General features: G+C 44.6%; 1 protein-coding gene across 1 annotated transcript in view; it reads right to left on the bottom strand.

Annotated features, from left to right (window-relative positions):
- Positions 1–15,471, bottom strand: part of enpep (glutamyl aminopeptidase) — a gene marked incomplete at both ends in the record, with an annotated part of 47,598 nt that overhangs the window by 8,695 nt on the left and 23,432 nt on the right. The window contains 9 exons of the mRNA XM_083792815.1: positions 457–512; positions 2,527–2,663; positions 3,021–3,103; positions 7,188–7,348; positions 8,021–8,086; positions 10,405–10,470; positions 11,596–11,730; positions 12,150–12,263; positions 14,999–15,153. Coding sequence (XP_083648941.1) covers positions 457–512; positions 2,527–2,663; positions 3,021–3,103; positions 7,188–7,348; positions 8,021–8,086; positions 10,405–10,470; positions 11,596–11,730; positions 12,150–12,263; positions 14,999–15,153 — 973 coding nt within the window. The remainder of the gene's footprint in view (positions 1–456; positions 513–2,526; positions 2,664–3,020; positions 3,104–7,187; positions 7,349–8,020; positions 8,087–10,404; positions 10,471–11,595; positions 11,731–12,149; positions 12,264–14,998; positions 15,154–15,471) is intronic.

Genomic DNA, 15,471 nt, shown 5'->3' with positions numbered 1-15,471 from the left:
CTGTGTGTTGTTTCATAAATCAGTGCTATTGAACACCCTTTACGTCTGTGTGTTGTTTCATAAATCAGTGCTATTGAACACCCTTTACGTCTGTGTGTTGTTTCATAAATCAGTGCTATTGAACACCCTTTACGTATGTGTGTTGTTTTATAAATCAGTGCTGTTGAACACCCTTTACGTCTGTGTGTTGTTTCATAAATCAGTGCTATTGAACACCCTTTACGTCTGTGTGTTGTTCCATAAATCAGTGCTATTGAACACCCTTTACGTCTGTGTGTTGTTTCATAAATCAGTGCTGTTGAACACCCTTTACGTCTGTGTGAGGCCTAATAACAGCAGGGTTGTGGTCTTAGGTGTGAGTGAGGCCTAATAACACCAGGGTTATTGTTCCTACCTGGCTAGAGGTGTGTCTTAGGTGTGAGCGAGGCCTAATAACACCAGGGTTATTGTTCCTACCTGGCTAGAGCGAACGCGTCATCGATGAAACTGGTTCGGTCAGCTGCGTCAAACTCCTGGAAGAGCCAATGAGGGATGGGTAACACATTAACACATGCACGGTTATGTTATACACGTTCTTATTGGTTAATATGCTTTATGCACGCACGCATGCACGCACATACGCACGCACGCACATTTGAAAACGTATGAAAATGAGACATTCTGCACAATGAATACTTTCTACTTTTGGTACTTTTAATACTTTTTGTACTTTTCACTCATTCAGTACATTTAGGATTCTGGACTTTTACTTTCCTACATTGCAGTGTTGATACTTTCACTTATAAGTAAATAAATAAAAAAATCACACTTGTGTGAAGTGAGGGGCACAGCGAGGGCAGTATTTAATATTTATATCACCCAAATGATGTCTTACGTTGTCATGTATTGCCCTAAACAAACAAAAGTCTTGGCCAGTGATGCATTACTTATAATTAGGCTCTAAAAAACAAACATTAAAAGTCCATAGACTTGGCCCGGAGACGCGTTACTTATAATTAGGCTCTAAAAACAAAAAATAAAAGTCCATAGATTTGACTGGCTATAGCTATGGCGTAATTTCAGAAATGTGCGTCTAGGTTTTGGTGTCAGTACCATGTGGTTCTCTATGAGCTGCTCATAAATGTGCGTCTATAGGTTTAGGTGTCAGTACCATGTGGTTGTCTAGGAGCTGCTCATAAATGTGCGTCTAGGTTTAGGTGTCAGTACCATGTGGTTGTTGAGGAGCTGCTCATAAATGTGCGTCTAGGTTTTGGTGTCAGTACCATGTGGTTGTTGAGGAGCTGCTCATAAATGTGCGTCTAGGTTTAGGTGTCAGTACCATGTGGTTGTCTATGAGATGCTCATAAATGTGCGTCTATAGGTTTTGGTGTCAGTACCATGTGGTTGTTGAGGAGCTGCTCATAAATGTGCGTCTAGGTTTTGGTGTCAGTACCATGTGGTTGTCTATGAGCTGCTCATAAATGTGCGTCTAGGTTTAGGTGTCAGTACCATGTGGTTGTTGACGAGCTGCTCATAAATGTGCGTCTAGGTTTAGGTGTCAGTACCATGTGGTTGTCTATGAGCTGCTCATAAATGTGCGTCTCTAGGTTTAGGTGTCAGTACCATGTGGTTGTTGACGAGCTGCTCATAAATGTGCGTCTATAGGTTTAGGTGTCAGTACCATGTGGTTGTCTATGAGATGCTCATAAATGTGCGTCTAGGTTTAGGTGTCAGTACCATGTGGTTGTCTATGAGCTGCTCATAAATGTGCGTCTATAGGTTTAGGTGTCAGTACCATGTGGTTCTCTATGAGCTGCTCATAAATGTGCGTCTATAGGTTTAGGTGTCAGTACCATGTGGTTGTCTATGAGCTGCTCATAAATGTGCGTCTATAGGTTTAGGTGTCAGTACCATGTGGTTCTCTATGAGCTGCTCATAAATGTGCGTCTAGGTTTAGGTGTCAGTACCATGTGGTTGTCTATGAGGTGCTCATAAATGTGCGTCTAGGTTTAGGTGTCAGTACCATGTGGTTGTTGACGAGCTGCTCATAAATGTGCGTCTATAGGTTTAGGTGTCAGTACCATGTGGTTCTCTATGAGCTGCTCATAAATGTGCGTCTATAGGTTTAGGTGTCAGTACCATGTGGTTGTTGACGAGCTGCTCATAAATGTGCGTCTAGGTTTAGGTGTCAGTACCATGTGGTTGTTGACGAGCTGCTCATAAATGTGCGTCTAGGTTTAGGTGTCAGTACCATGTGGTTGTCTATGAGCTGCTCATAAATGTGTGTCTATAGGTTTAGGTGTCAGTACCATGTGGTTGTCTATGAGCTGCTCATAAATGTGCGTCTAGGTTTAGGTGTCAGTACCATGTGGTTGTCTATGAGGTGCTCATAAATGTGCGTCTAGGTTTAGGTCTAGGTTTAGGTGTCAGTACCATGTGGTTGTCTATGAGCTGCTCATAAATGTGCGTCTAGGTTTAGGTGTCAGTACCATGTGGTTCTCTATGAGCTGCTCATAAATGTGCGTCTATAGGTTTAGGTGTCGTTACCATGTGGTTGTCTATGAGCTGCTGGCTGATGGCGCTCCAGGAGGTCTGGTCGGTGGTCACTCTGTAGAACCCAATGTGGTCGTTGTTGATCTTCAACAGGCCGTCGATGCTGGCGTTGTAGTCTGGGACCACCAGCGCTGAAAATATACATCACGTCGATTGTGTGTTGATTTCGTCGACTGAAACTAAGACTAAATATACTGACAATATTCAACAAAACATGTATAGGAAGGGACTAGTGGACAAGAGATCCAGTATGAGTCATTTTACACTTGGTTGTGTAATACCTTGAGCTGTGGTGGGATTCATAATAATAATAATTAATAATTCATACGTCATAATTCATACTTCATAAGATCGTGCATGTTACACACTCTGGCCTCAGTCAGTCAGTCAGTCAGTCAGTCAGTCAGTCAGTCAGTCAGTCAGTCAGTCAGAATAGCGTAGTACAGTCAGTCAGTCGGTCAGTCGGTCGGTCGGTCGGTCGGTCGTACCATCCATGCTCTTGTTGTAGATAACAGAGGAGTTTCTGTCGCTGGTCACCGAATGCCACTTCACTGGGATGGTCCACTTGTAGCTGCAACACACACACACACACACACACACACACACACACACACACACACACACACACACACACACACACACACACACACACACACACACACACACACACACACACACGTTTATGATTTGCATACCAAGGAGGCAATCCTCCTCCCCCCCATCCCCAACCAACCACTCTACCCATATAGTGACTTTTGACTATAAGTTAAAGATCTCTTCGGAAAAGGATTGCTTTTGGTTTAGTTTTAGCTTAAACTTCTGTTGCTTGTTAACCTGATTTGAGTTTTGCATTCTTGAACATTTTTTATTTATAATTAATTAATGTGAGCTTTTAATTACTCACTTTAGTTAATAAATTATCTTTTTGCACAATTAAGCTGCTGCTTCTCAGTTACAATAATGTTTAGTTACAATAATGTTGTTCTTCTCAATAATGTTCAATAATGTTTAGTTACAATAATGTTGTTCTTCTCAATAATGTTCAATAATGTTTAGTTACAATAATGTTGTTCTTCTCAGTTACAATATGTTCCGGGTACCCTAGACACTAAGGCCCTCATTTATCAATCGAGTGTAAAATCTGCCACAGATTCGAGTGCAGGTTTCGTAGTACACCCACGTCGCCACGGCATTTATAAAGTGATCGCAAACAGCTGATCCTTCCTTAATTTTGTTCTCACGTTAATAAATGTCACGGCTGAATTTGATCTGGCACGCCCTAAGAAATCAAGCCTCGCCCTCGTTTTTGCGACATGAACAACGGCAATACGTTTCCTGAAACCATGGTTACATGAAAAAATAGCTTTCTCCCGTGCCTTGCTGCCCGCCTCACCCCCCTCTCTCATACACACGCACAGCACGCACACGCAACTTGCAAGCCCAACTAACTGGTGTGTTGTTAAACAAATAAAGAACGAACACCTGCATGAATTAAATAAAGTTGTAGGCCTACCCTGTCTGTTTCACTCTCACCTCGCTTGCCTTGCTGTCATGCACGCACGCACGCACCTACATGACACATTAAAATAAAGCTGTCTGTTTCTCCTCTCGCTTCGCTTCCCTTGCTGCCCGCCTCACCCCCCGCACGCACGCACGCACATATCGCTATTTGCAACATTCACTGTGTGTTGTTAGTTGTATATTAAATTATTAGAACGAAAACCTGAACCTGTGAACCATAATTAAATAACAAATAGGCACACACACGCTGCTGTTTTGCAGGTGCTCCTCCTGTCCTGTCCTGTCTGTCTGTCTGTCTGTCTCTCTCTATCACAGTGGTCCGTCCGTGACCAACTGACCATGCACGTTCCGACGTTCGACAGTCTATTAGATTGCCAGTCGTTAGTCACTGCAGTGGCCGGGCTGTCAACTGTCATTATATGAATGTGCAGCCAAAACAGTATATAGCCTCATGTGGCTGGTGGTGGGCAGCGTGGGCTGGCTGGGTAATATACCTATATCTCCGATGCAGTTCCCACTTGCGCTGGGAGCCTGGCACGGTACATTTGGCATTCGAGCGACGCGTCGGTTTTATTATATTGCACATACCGTAAGAAAGACATCGGCCTTGATTAGGCTACAGTAGGCTATAGGCCTACCTGCACGTTGGGACTCTCCGCAGCTGAGCTGCAGCACTGTCTGCTGCACTATACTCTCCAACGTCCCGTCATGGAAATATTTCAGCACAGACAGCCCAAATCCTCGCATGTATGCGCTCATGCAAAACACTGTTTAAATGGCTTAAGCATCTCTTGCAACATTGTTTTTAATTGCGCGATTTTATCTCCTACTAATTTCATATGACACATGTATTCCTTAACATTTTTATTTATTTATTTTTTACATGTAGCCCATATACATTATACATACATTTTATATAAACATTTTAGGAGTGAATACATATATGTTTAGATGCCTGTGACAGCCTCTCAGCAGTTCAGACAAGGCTGCTCCGCTTGTGTAAGAGCGTACGCCAGCTCGCGACCAGACGTGACTATTTGTCCTACTCAAGTTCAATTTCAAGCTTTGCCGGAAATGTTAAATGCCGAAAATGTCGGTAATTTCGGCGTGCGCCCATATTTTGGCGTACGCACGGTTGATAAATGAGGGCCTAAGGGCTCCATCTTGGTCCCCTAGACACTAAGGGCTCCATCTTGGTCCCCTAGACACTAAGGGCTCCATCTTGGTCCCCTAGGCACTAAGGGCTCCATCTTGGTCCCCTAGACACTAAGGGCTCCATCTTGGTCCCCTAGACACTAAGGGCTCCATCTTGGTCCCCTATAGACACTAAGGGCTCCATCTTGGTCCCCTATAGACACTAAGGGCTCCATCTTGGTCCCCTAGACACTAAGGGCTCCATCTTGGTCCCTTAGACACTAAGGGCTCCATCTTGGTCCCTTAGACACTAAGGGCTCCATCTTGGTCCCCTAGACACTAAGGGCTCCATCTTGGTCCTCTAGACACTAAGGGCTCCATCTTGGTCCCTTAGACACTAAGGGCTCCATCTTGGTCCTCTAGACACTAAGGGCTCCATCTTGGTCCCCTATAGACACTAAGGGCTCCATCTTGGTCCCCTATAGACACTAAGGGCTCCATCTTGGTCCCCTATAGACACTAAGGGCTCCATCTTGGTCCCCTATAGACACTAAGGGCTCCATCTTGGTCCCCTATAGACACTAAGGGCTCCATCTTGGTCCCCTATAGACACTAAGGGCTCCATCTTGGTCCCCTATAGACACTAAGGGCTCCATCTTGGTCCCCTATAGACACTAAGGGCTCCATCTTGGTCCCCTATAGACACTAAGGGCTCCATCTTGGTCCCCTAGACACTAAGGGCTCCATATTGGTCCCCTATAGACACTAAGGGCTCCATCTTGGTCCCCTATAGACACTAAGGGCTCCATCTTGGTCCCCTATAGACACTAAGGGCTCCATCTTGGTCCTCTAGACACTAAGGGCTCCATCTTGGTCCCTTAGACACTAAGGGCTCCATCTTGGTCCTCTAGACACTAAGGGCTCCATCTTGGTCCCCTAGACACTAAGGGCTCCATCTTGGTCCTCTAGACACTAAGGGCTCCATCTTGGTCCCCTATAGACACTAAGGGCTCCATCTTGGTCCCTTAGACACTAAGGGCTCCATCTTGGTCCTCTAGACACTAAGGGCTCCATCTTGGTCCCCTATAGACACTAAGGGCTCCATCTTGGTCCCCTATAGACACTAAGGGCTCCATCTTGGTCCCCTAGACACTAAGGGCTCCATCTTGGTCCCCTAGACACTAAGGGCTCCATCTTGGTCCCCTATAGACACTAAGGGCTCCATCTTGGTCCCCTATAGACACTAAGGGCTCCATCTTGGTCCCCTATAGACACTAAGGGCTCCATCTTGGTCCCCTATAGACACTAAGGGCTCCATCTTGGTCCCCTATAGACACTAAGGGCTCCATCTTGGTCCCCTAGGCACTAAGGGCTCCATCTTGCCCCACCCCTGATCCCTGATCAGATCAGAGGAACCAAGCGGTGGAAAAGGGGGTCTGTGTTCAACATGTGTCTCTCACATGTCAGTTAACAGTTACAAGTTGGCACCAGTGTTGTTTTTGGCAGCAAATTTCTATTTTAGTTTAGTCATAGTCTTTGGACTAGTTTTAGTCACATTTTAGTCACCTGGAATGATTTATTGTTAGTCTAGTTTTAGTCTACTAAATGTCATAAGATTTTAGTCGACTAAATCTACAGGTGATTTAGTCGACTAAAATGTATTTTGGCGGGTCTTGATGCCGTCGTAATGACTGTTTTTACACTTGTAGATAGAGCTTGTAGATCGGCTACTTTCAGCATGCAACCAAGTGTAAAATGACTTATAGTGGATCTCTTGTCCACTAGTCCCTTCCTAACATTATAGTCTAGTTTTTATTTGTTGACGAAATCGTCAGTATATTTAGTCTTAGTTTTTAGTCATCATAGCTTAGTTTTCATTTAGTTTCCATTTAGTTTTCGTCAGTGGAAAAAGGTAGTCGACGAACATTTTTCGTCTTAGTTTTAGTCGACGAAAACAACATTGCTTGGCACCATAATGACATGGCGGGGGGTGCCCTGACCTGAAGGAGGAGGGGGGCTGGCTGGGGTCAGCGTTGGGGTCCAGGAGGAAGCGCTTCTGGGTCAGCGTGGCCGAGGACCCCGAAACGGACACGTTCACTACAGGATAGCCCATCTGTTTGGTCCAGGTGTCCATCACCTCTGCTACTGGGAGACCGCTCACCTGGAAAACACGCACGCACGCACGCACACAGGCACGCACGCGTTGCACGCGCCCGCACGCACACGCGCACGCACGCACACAGGCACGCACGCACGCACGCACGCACACACGCACACAGGCACACGCACACACGCACGCACACACACAGGCACGCACGCACACACGCACACACGCACACAGGCACGCACGCACACAGGCACGCACGCGTTGCACGCGCCCGCACACACACACGCACGCACGGACACGCACGCACGCACACACACACAGGAGCAGTATGTGACTTTCTCTTGTTAAAATAGTGTTCTTAGCTCTAGTGGACTCATAAAGGATATACACACTGCACAAATCACCCGCGATGCAGGTTACAAATCACCCGTGGCGGCCGACATGCATTGCGGGTTACAAATCACCCGTCTCGTCTGTGTGCGGTTAGGGTTATAGGTTAGTGTTAGAGTAGGTTGTCAGACTAGTGGCTGTCGTACTCTGGATATGTTGGTACCAATTATGTCCTGCACCCCTCCCTCCCCAAACGATGCCCCCTCCCTCCCCAAACGATGCCCCCTCCCTCCCTCCCTCCCTTCAAGACCGCCCTAAAGCTACCTATTCACAGTTCTCCAGACTGGCCAGAAGATGAACCTACCTGGGCCAGACTGGCCCAGAAGATGAACCTACCTCGGCCAGACTGGCCCAGAAGTCTTCTGTCTTGGCGTTCTTGAAGTGAAAGTCCTTCAAGTATTTCTGTTGAGAGAAGAAGGCAGTACAGTAAATAAATATGTGAACCTTTATTTCATCAGTACTGGTACTGTACTGGTACTGTACTGTACTGTACTGTACTGTACTGTACTGTACTGTACTGTACTGTACTGTACTGTACTGTACTGTACTGTACTGTATGTATGGTGTGATGAACACATACACATATTATGTATCTTTCGGGACCTTTCACTGCTCTCCAAAGTTGAATGTTGCCTCTACTGTTGGAGCCATAGACATGTATACAGTCTAGATGGCCCAGTGCATTGTGGGATGTGTAGTTCTCTGTATACTCTACCAGCCCATAGACATTATATATAAAGTCTAGATGGCCCAGTGCATTGTGGGATGTGTAGTTATATGTACTCTACCAGCCCATAGACATTATATATAAAGTCTAGATGGCCCAGTGCACTGTGGGATGTGTAGTTCTATGTACTCTACCAGCCCATATCTTATCTGCCTAATGCTGTTTTTATATGAACGTCATATAAAAGCATATAAGTATGCAGACGTCTCTGACGTTTATAACAAACCAAACATTTTGAAAATCGGTTGAAAATTGAGCAGGTTATGGTTATTTATAAAGTACATGCCCCATAGACACAATGTTGTGAGTGGTTATTTAAAAGTACAAGCCCCATAGACACAATGTTATGAGTGGTTATTTAAAAGTACATGCCCCATAGACACAATGTTATGAGTGGTTATTTAAAAGTACAAGCCCCATAGACACAATGTTATGAGTGGTTATTTAAAAGAACATGCCCCATAGACACAATGTTATGCTGCCCCGAAGTAAGATGGCCGCCATGTAGCAACGTCGCTCTCCATTGGCCAGAGCGTGGGTCTAGCGCCATAGGTACAGTTGGAACTGAATCCATACTTAATTCACTGGTATGCTTCTTTTCTTACTAACAGAGTACAGAGGGTGAAGGTGAACACAACCCTCTCATCAGCATTAACTACTAATGTTGGTGCTCCCCAGGGTTGTGTGAGCTCAGCTGTACTCTTCACCCTATATACTGACAGCTGTCGTATTGAGGAATGCCTGTCTGAATGTCGCACTGACACACCAGACCAATACATTCTAAAATACTCAGATGATACAGTTTTGATTTCTCTCCTGGATAGTTCCAGTGATCCTGGACTGCACCAACACAGAGTAAATAAGGTGGTTGAATGGAGTGATAACAACGCTCTCATCATTAACACAAAAAAGACAGAAGAGATTGTTTTTGGTACACCACCAGAGATACACAGATCCCCCATTACTATTCATGGTGAACCGATCAACCAGGTATGTTCGTACAAATACCTAGGAGTAGTAATAGACCATCTTTTGTCATGGAAAGATCAGATTGATCCAGTGTGTAAGAAAACAAAGCAAAGAATCTACTTCCTTCGCCGTCTAAGATCCTTCGGTGCTAGTAGACGGATTCTTCTTTTGTTTTTCACTTCTGTTATTATGAGTGTTCTTCAGTACTGTAGTACCACCTGGTATGGATGTTTGTCTGCAGCCCTAAAGTCACAACTGCTGCAACAACTGAACATTTGTTCAAAGATTGTTGGACAACAACTTCAGAAACTTTATACATCCACATATGATAACAGCATCCTAAGGTTAGCAAGGAATATCACCTCTAATACTAAGCATGCGTTGTATGGAGAATATAGGTTGCTACCTTCAGGAAGGAGATATGGTGTACCAGCATACAATAAGGTCAGACTAAAGAGGTCCTTTGTCTACCAATCGACCTTGAGGCTTAATCAGGAGATGTAGGAGCCACAGGATAATCTAAGCGGTGGATATTGCTCATGTCTTTATGAATGTAAATTGTCCTGTTTGTGTTTTGTTATGTGTTTCTGCATACTTGGCTGCTGTGTCGCAAGACAAATTTCAGTGTGAACTGACAATAAAGTACTATATCATATCATATATCATATCATCTAGCTTTCTTATATCTATGGTTGGAGCAGCCATAAACTACACAGGCTCATCCCGATGTTCTGGAGCATCTTTGTAAAGTTAGTGTTTAGTAAAAAGCAGGTAAAAGAGTAACGTCTGAGGCAAACTAACATCAGTCACTCTGCTGTTCACTGTAGTAGAAGAGGTGTGAGTTTACACCGGAGATATGTCGTCTCCGCCTACAGGAGACGTTGCCTGCGACCATGAGACCCGTTTCTGTCTGTCTGTCTGTCAGTCTGTCTGTCTGTCTGTCTGTCTGTCTGTCTGTCTGTCATGAGACCCGTTTCTGTCTGTCTGTAAAAGGAGTGTAGTGTATTAGTGTGGAGGAACTTACTCGACATCCGTCTCTGAAGTTGTCTCTCCCCAACCAGTCTTCAACCATCCTGAGAATGGACGCCCCCTAGTGGACATGTACATGTACTGTTATTAAAGGTATATTCAACCAGTCCTCAACCACCCTGAGAATGGACGCCCCCCTAGTGGACATGTACCTGTTATTAACACTTATTTCAACCAAAGGAAATCACTCACCCTACCTTTAGTCTAGTAAGTTCTATTGCTAGTTTGACCACTTCAAATATGATGTACCAATGGTGTACCAATGGTGTACCAATGGTGTACCAATGGTGTACCAATGGTGTACCAATGATGTACCAATGGTGTACCAATGGTGTACCAATGGTGTACCAATGGTGTACCAATGGTGTACCAATGATGTACCAATGGTGTACCAATGGTGTACCAATGGTGTACCAATGGTGTACCAATGATGTACCAATGATGTACCAATGGTGTACCAATGGTGTACCAATGATGTACCAATGGTGTACCAATGATGTACCAATGGTGTACCAATGGTGTACCAACGGTGTACCAATGATGTACCAATGGTGTACCAATGGTGTACCAATGATGTACCAATGGTGTACCAATGGTGTACCAATGATGTACCAATGGTGTACCAATGGTGTACCAATGGTGTACCAATGGTGTACCAATGGTGTACCAATGGTGTACCAATGATGTACCAATGGTGTACCAATGGTGTACCAATGGTGTACCAATGGTGTACCAATGATGTACCAATGATGTACCAATGATGTACCAATGGTGTACCAATGATGTACCAATGGTGTACCAATGATGTACCAATGGTGTACCAATGATGTACCAATGGTGTACCAATGGTGTACCAATGATGTACCAATGGTGTACCAATGGTGTACCAATGGTGTACCAATGGTGTACCGATGGTGTAGAGATGGTGTACCAATGGTGTACCAATGGTGTACCGATGGTGTACAGATGGTGTACCAATGATGTACCAATGGTGTACCTTGCTGTAGAAGCGGTGTACCTTGCTGTAGAAGCGGTGTACCTTGCTGTAGAAGCGGTGTACCTTGCTGTAGAAGCGGTGTACCTTGCTGTAGAAGCGGTGTACCTTGCTGTAGAAGCGGTGTACCTTGCTGTAGAAGCGGTTTACCTTGCTGTAGAAGCGGTGTACCTTGCTGTAGAAGCGGTGTACCTTGCTGTAGGAGATGGCGTCGAACACGGAGGTGATCTCGGCGGGCGTGGACACGTTGACGATGATTGGATGAGAGGACAGCAGGGCGTCGTTGGTCATCACAGGAAGCACGTCGCTGATGATCATGATGTCACGCTGTCGGGACGGCAAAACAATAAATAACACCCGTGTGACGTGAGGGGCGCTCTTAGCATCTTACAGCATAAATGACAACATAATGTTTGTCTAAACAAGGGGTTTTGTTTAAGTCCTCAGACTTCTAGAGGACTCACCATGCCACAGAGCTTCTAGAGGACTCACCATGCCCCAGAGCTTCTCTAGAGGACTCACCATGCCTCAGAGCTTCTAGAGGACTCACCATGCCTCAGAGCTTCTAGAGGGCTCAGCATGCCCCAGAGCTTCTAGAGGACTCACCATGCCTCAGAGCTTCTAGAGGACTCACCGTGCCCCAGAGCTTCTAGAGGACTCACCATGCCTCAGAGCTTCTAGAGGACTCACCATGCCCCAGAGCTTCTAGAGGACTCACCGTGCCCCAGAGCTTCTAGAGGACTCACCATGCCCCAGTCGGGCTCTGCTTTCTCCACACCGATGTACTCAAAGAAACTGGCGAAGCCTTCGTTGAGCCACAGGTCGTCCCACCAGTCCATGGTCACGATGTTCCCGAACCACTGCAAGACAAACGTCATGTCAACGTCATGTTAACGTCATGTTAACGTCATGTTAACGTCATGTTAACGTCATGTTAACGTCATGTTAACGTCATGTTCCCGAACCACTGCAAGACAAACGTCATGTTAACGTCATGTTAACATCATGTTAACGTCATGTTAACGTCATGTTAACGTCATGTTAACGTCATGATCCCGAACCACTGCGAGCCAAACGTCATGCCGTGAAATACCTGCATTTAACCATCACGACCCGACACTGCACAAGGAAAGGAAAACAAACTAAAAACTATGTTTCTATGTCAGTGGTGCTCAAACTATTTCATGTCAAGGAGCGCCAGAATTATATGTATTATAGCTGTGACCCCCATATGAAGATATGAATTATATGTATTAGGCTGTGACCCCCATATGAAAATATGAATTATATGTATTAGGCTGTGACCCCCATATGAAAATATGAATTATATGTATTAGGCTGTGACCCCCATATGAAAATATGAATTATATGTATTATAGCTGTGACCCCCATATGAAAATATGAATTATATGTATTAGGCTGTGACCCCCATATGAAAATATGAATTATATGTATTAGGCTGTGACCCCCATATGAAAATATGTTGTTTCAGGGAAATGCACTGATTTGTGTAAAACGTTATGCACACTCTAGAGTCCAAGGAAAAACCTTTTTCAGGAGGCCGACTTATGTAAAACATAGTTTTTTTCTGATATTACTCCTTCAAATTCTATCCATATGTCGGGCAAATCGGCACACATGATCTTTGTACTCATGTGATCAAGATCCAAGACAGATGTGTTTGATTTTTCATATTCCATCCTGATTGGCTAAGATTGACATACATCTGTTGTTGGCAGGAGTGCCCCCGTTTTCAAGAAAATGACATGCATGTCACAAATGCAGCGTCCGATTGCGGAAACTTTGCGCGCACATTTGCACTACGTTGACAAACAAATGGCACCCTTTTAACATTGCACCCTATTATATCCTAACGCCACCAGGAGGCCGATGTTTGCACAATAAGGTTTATATTATTCCTACAAATGTTGTCCAAATATCACACAAATCACTACACATTATCTCTATAGTCAGGTGATCAAGACGGAGCCGTCTGATTTGTTATATTCCATCCTGATTGGGGAATTACAAACATTGCTGGCCCCACAATAATGTGTGTGTGTGTGTGTGTGTGTGTGTGTGTGTGTGTGTGTGTGTGTGTGTGTGTGTGTGTGTGTGTGTGTGTGTGTGTGTGTGTGTGTGTGTGTGTGTGTGTGTGTGTGTGTGTGTGTGTGTGTGTGTGTGTGTGCGTGTGTGCGTGCGTGCGCTGGGAGGGAGGGCAGGCGCATCTAGAAATTAAATATGCTTGGCGTGACTACAAATCAGGGGTTAGGATCAGTCATGTTAAATATTAACAAAGGATGAAAAAAAACAGTTCTGCATTTTGATACAGTATAAATTAATATATTGTGTGAAGGTCCTTTATGGCTTTATGATGTGGTGACACCGAAGTGCAATCAGTCCATAGATCTTTACAGTCCATAGATCTTTACAGACTACTATCTATCTGTGAGGAATCGGGTTCATATCTCTGCCGTAAAACCTCATAAAAGCGTCACGCTGTCACATGCTGGGTCGGTGGTGCCATGTACTGTAGTAAACGCACCCTTGTACTTCTGCAACCAATTGGCTCTATAATATATATATATATATATATATATATATATATATATCTATAATATATATATGAGACAAAAAGGGACTCCTGCACATCCAAAAAGACCCGTAGGAGGTGCAAGTCTAGTTAGCAGGTATAGACATAAAAAAAGAGAAAGATGCACCTGACGAAGCTCACGGCGAAACGCGTCGTGCTAATAAATAAGTTTGATGCAGTGAGTTGTCCGTCTCTGTTCCCTGGAGTGTGCAGTCCCTTCCTTGGAAGGTTTTTCTCTCTTTTGATATCTATATCTATATCTATATGATCTATATCTTCTGCAACCAATTGGCTCTATAATATATAATGTAATATATCTATGCAAAGCTGCATGTACGTCATCATGGTGGACCTTGATGACATCACAGAGCCAAGGAGATGATGATGATGATGATGAAGGAAACGCAACTCACACAAGCGGTTCAAAACAGATGTCTGTCTGTCTGTAAATGGTGCATTTATATAGCGCCTTTATCCAAGGCGCTTTACATAGATTGTGCATTACATTCACCCATTCACACACATTCACACACCTTTACATAGACTGTGCATTACATTCACCCATTCACACACACATTCATACACCTTTACATAGACTGTGCATTACATTCACCCATTCACACACACATTCATACACCTTTACATAGATTGTGCATTACATTCACCCATTCACACACACATTCATACACCTTTACATAGACTGTGCATTACATTCACCCATTCACACACACATTCATACACCGATTGCGGCGGAAGCCATGCAAGGCACCAAACCAGCACATCGGGAGCAATTGGGGGTTCAGTGTCTTTGCCCAAGGACACTTCGACATGTAGACTGGAGGAGGAGGAGTCGGGATTCGAACCGCCGACCCATGGATCATTGGACGACCTGCTCTACCTCTTGAGCCACAGTCGCGTCTGTCTGTCTGTCTGTCTGTCTGTCTGTCTGTCTGTCTGTCTGTCTGTCTGTCTGTCTGTCTGTCTGTCTGTCTGTCTGTCTACCTGGTGCACCAGCTCGTGGGCGATGACAGACGCCACCCTCTGCTTGTTGTAGGAGGAGGACTCTCTCTGGTCGTACAGCAGGTTGGTCTCTCTGTAGGTGATCAGACCCCAGTTCTCCATGGCGCCCGTGCCAAAGTCAGGGATGGCGATCTTATCTGGAATGGCAACACATGATTTAATCCTAATATATTTAGACCTAAGGTGGATTCTACAAATGTCTTGTAAATCCTGACAGTTTTCTGAAAAACCCTACAGTATGTTTCTACTTTCTATGTCAGCGGTTCTCAAACTATTTGATGTGAAGGAGCCCCAGAATTATATGTATTTGGCCGCCGACCCCATCTGATAATATGTTGTTCCAGGGACCCCCCCCCCTCCCAGAAGCAAAAAATTGAGTTAAAACACGTTTGCTCTGAAAGAATATATATTTAAAGATTTGCGACACATTTTCAAAAATAGCAGATCTGCAAGCT

This window comes from Protomyctophum parallelum (assembly GCF_964188405.1).
Source record: "Protomyctophum parallelum genome assembly, chromosome: 20".
NCBI classification, from domain to species: domain Eukaryota; kingdom Metazoa; phylum Chordata; class Actinopteri; order Myctophiformes; family Myctophidae; genus Protomyctophum; species Protomyctophum parallelum.
This window is presented reverse-complemented; position numbering and strand designations above follow the sequence as displayed.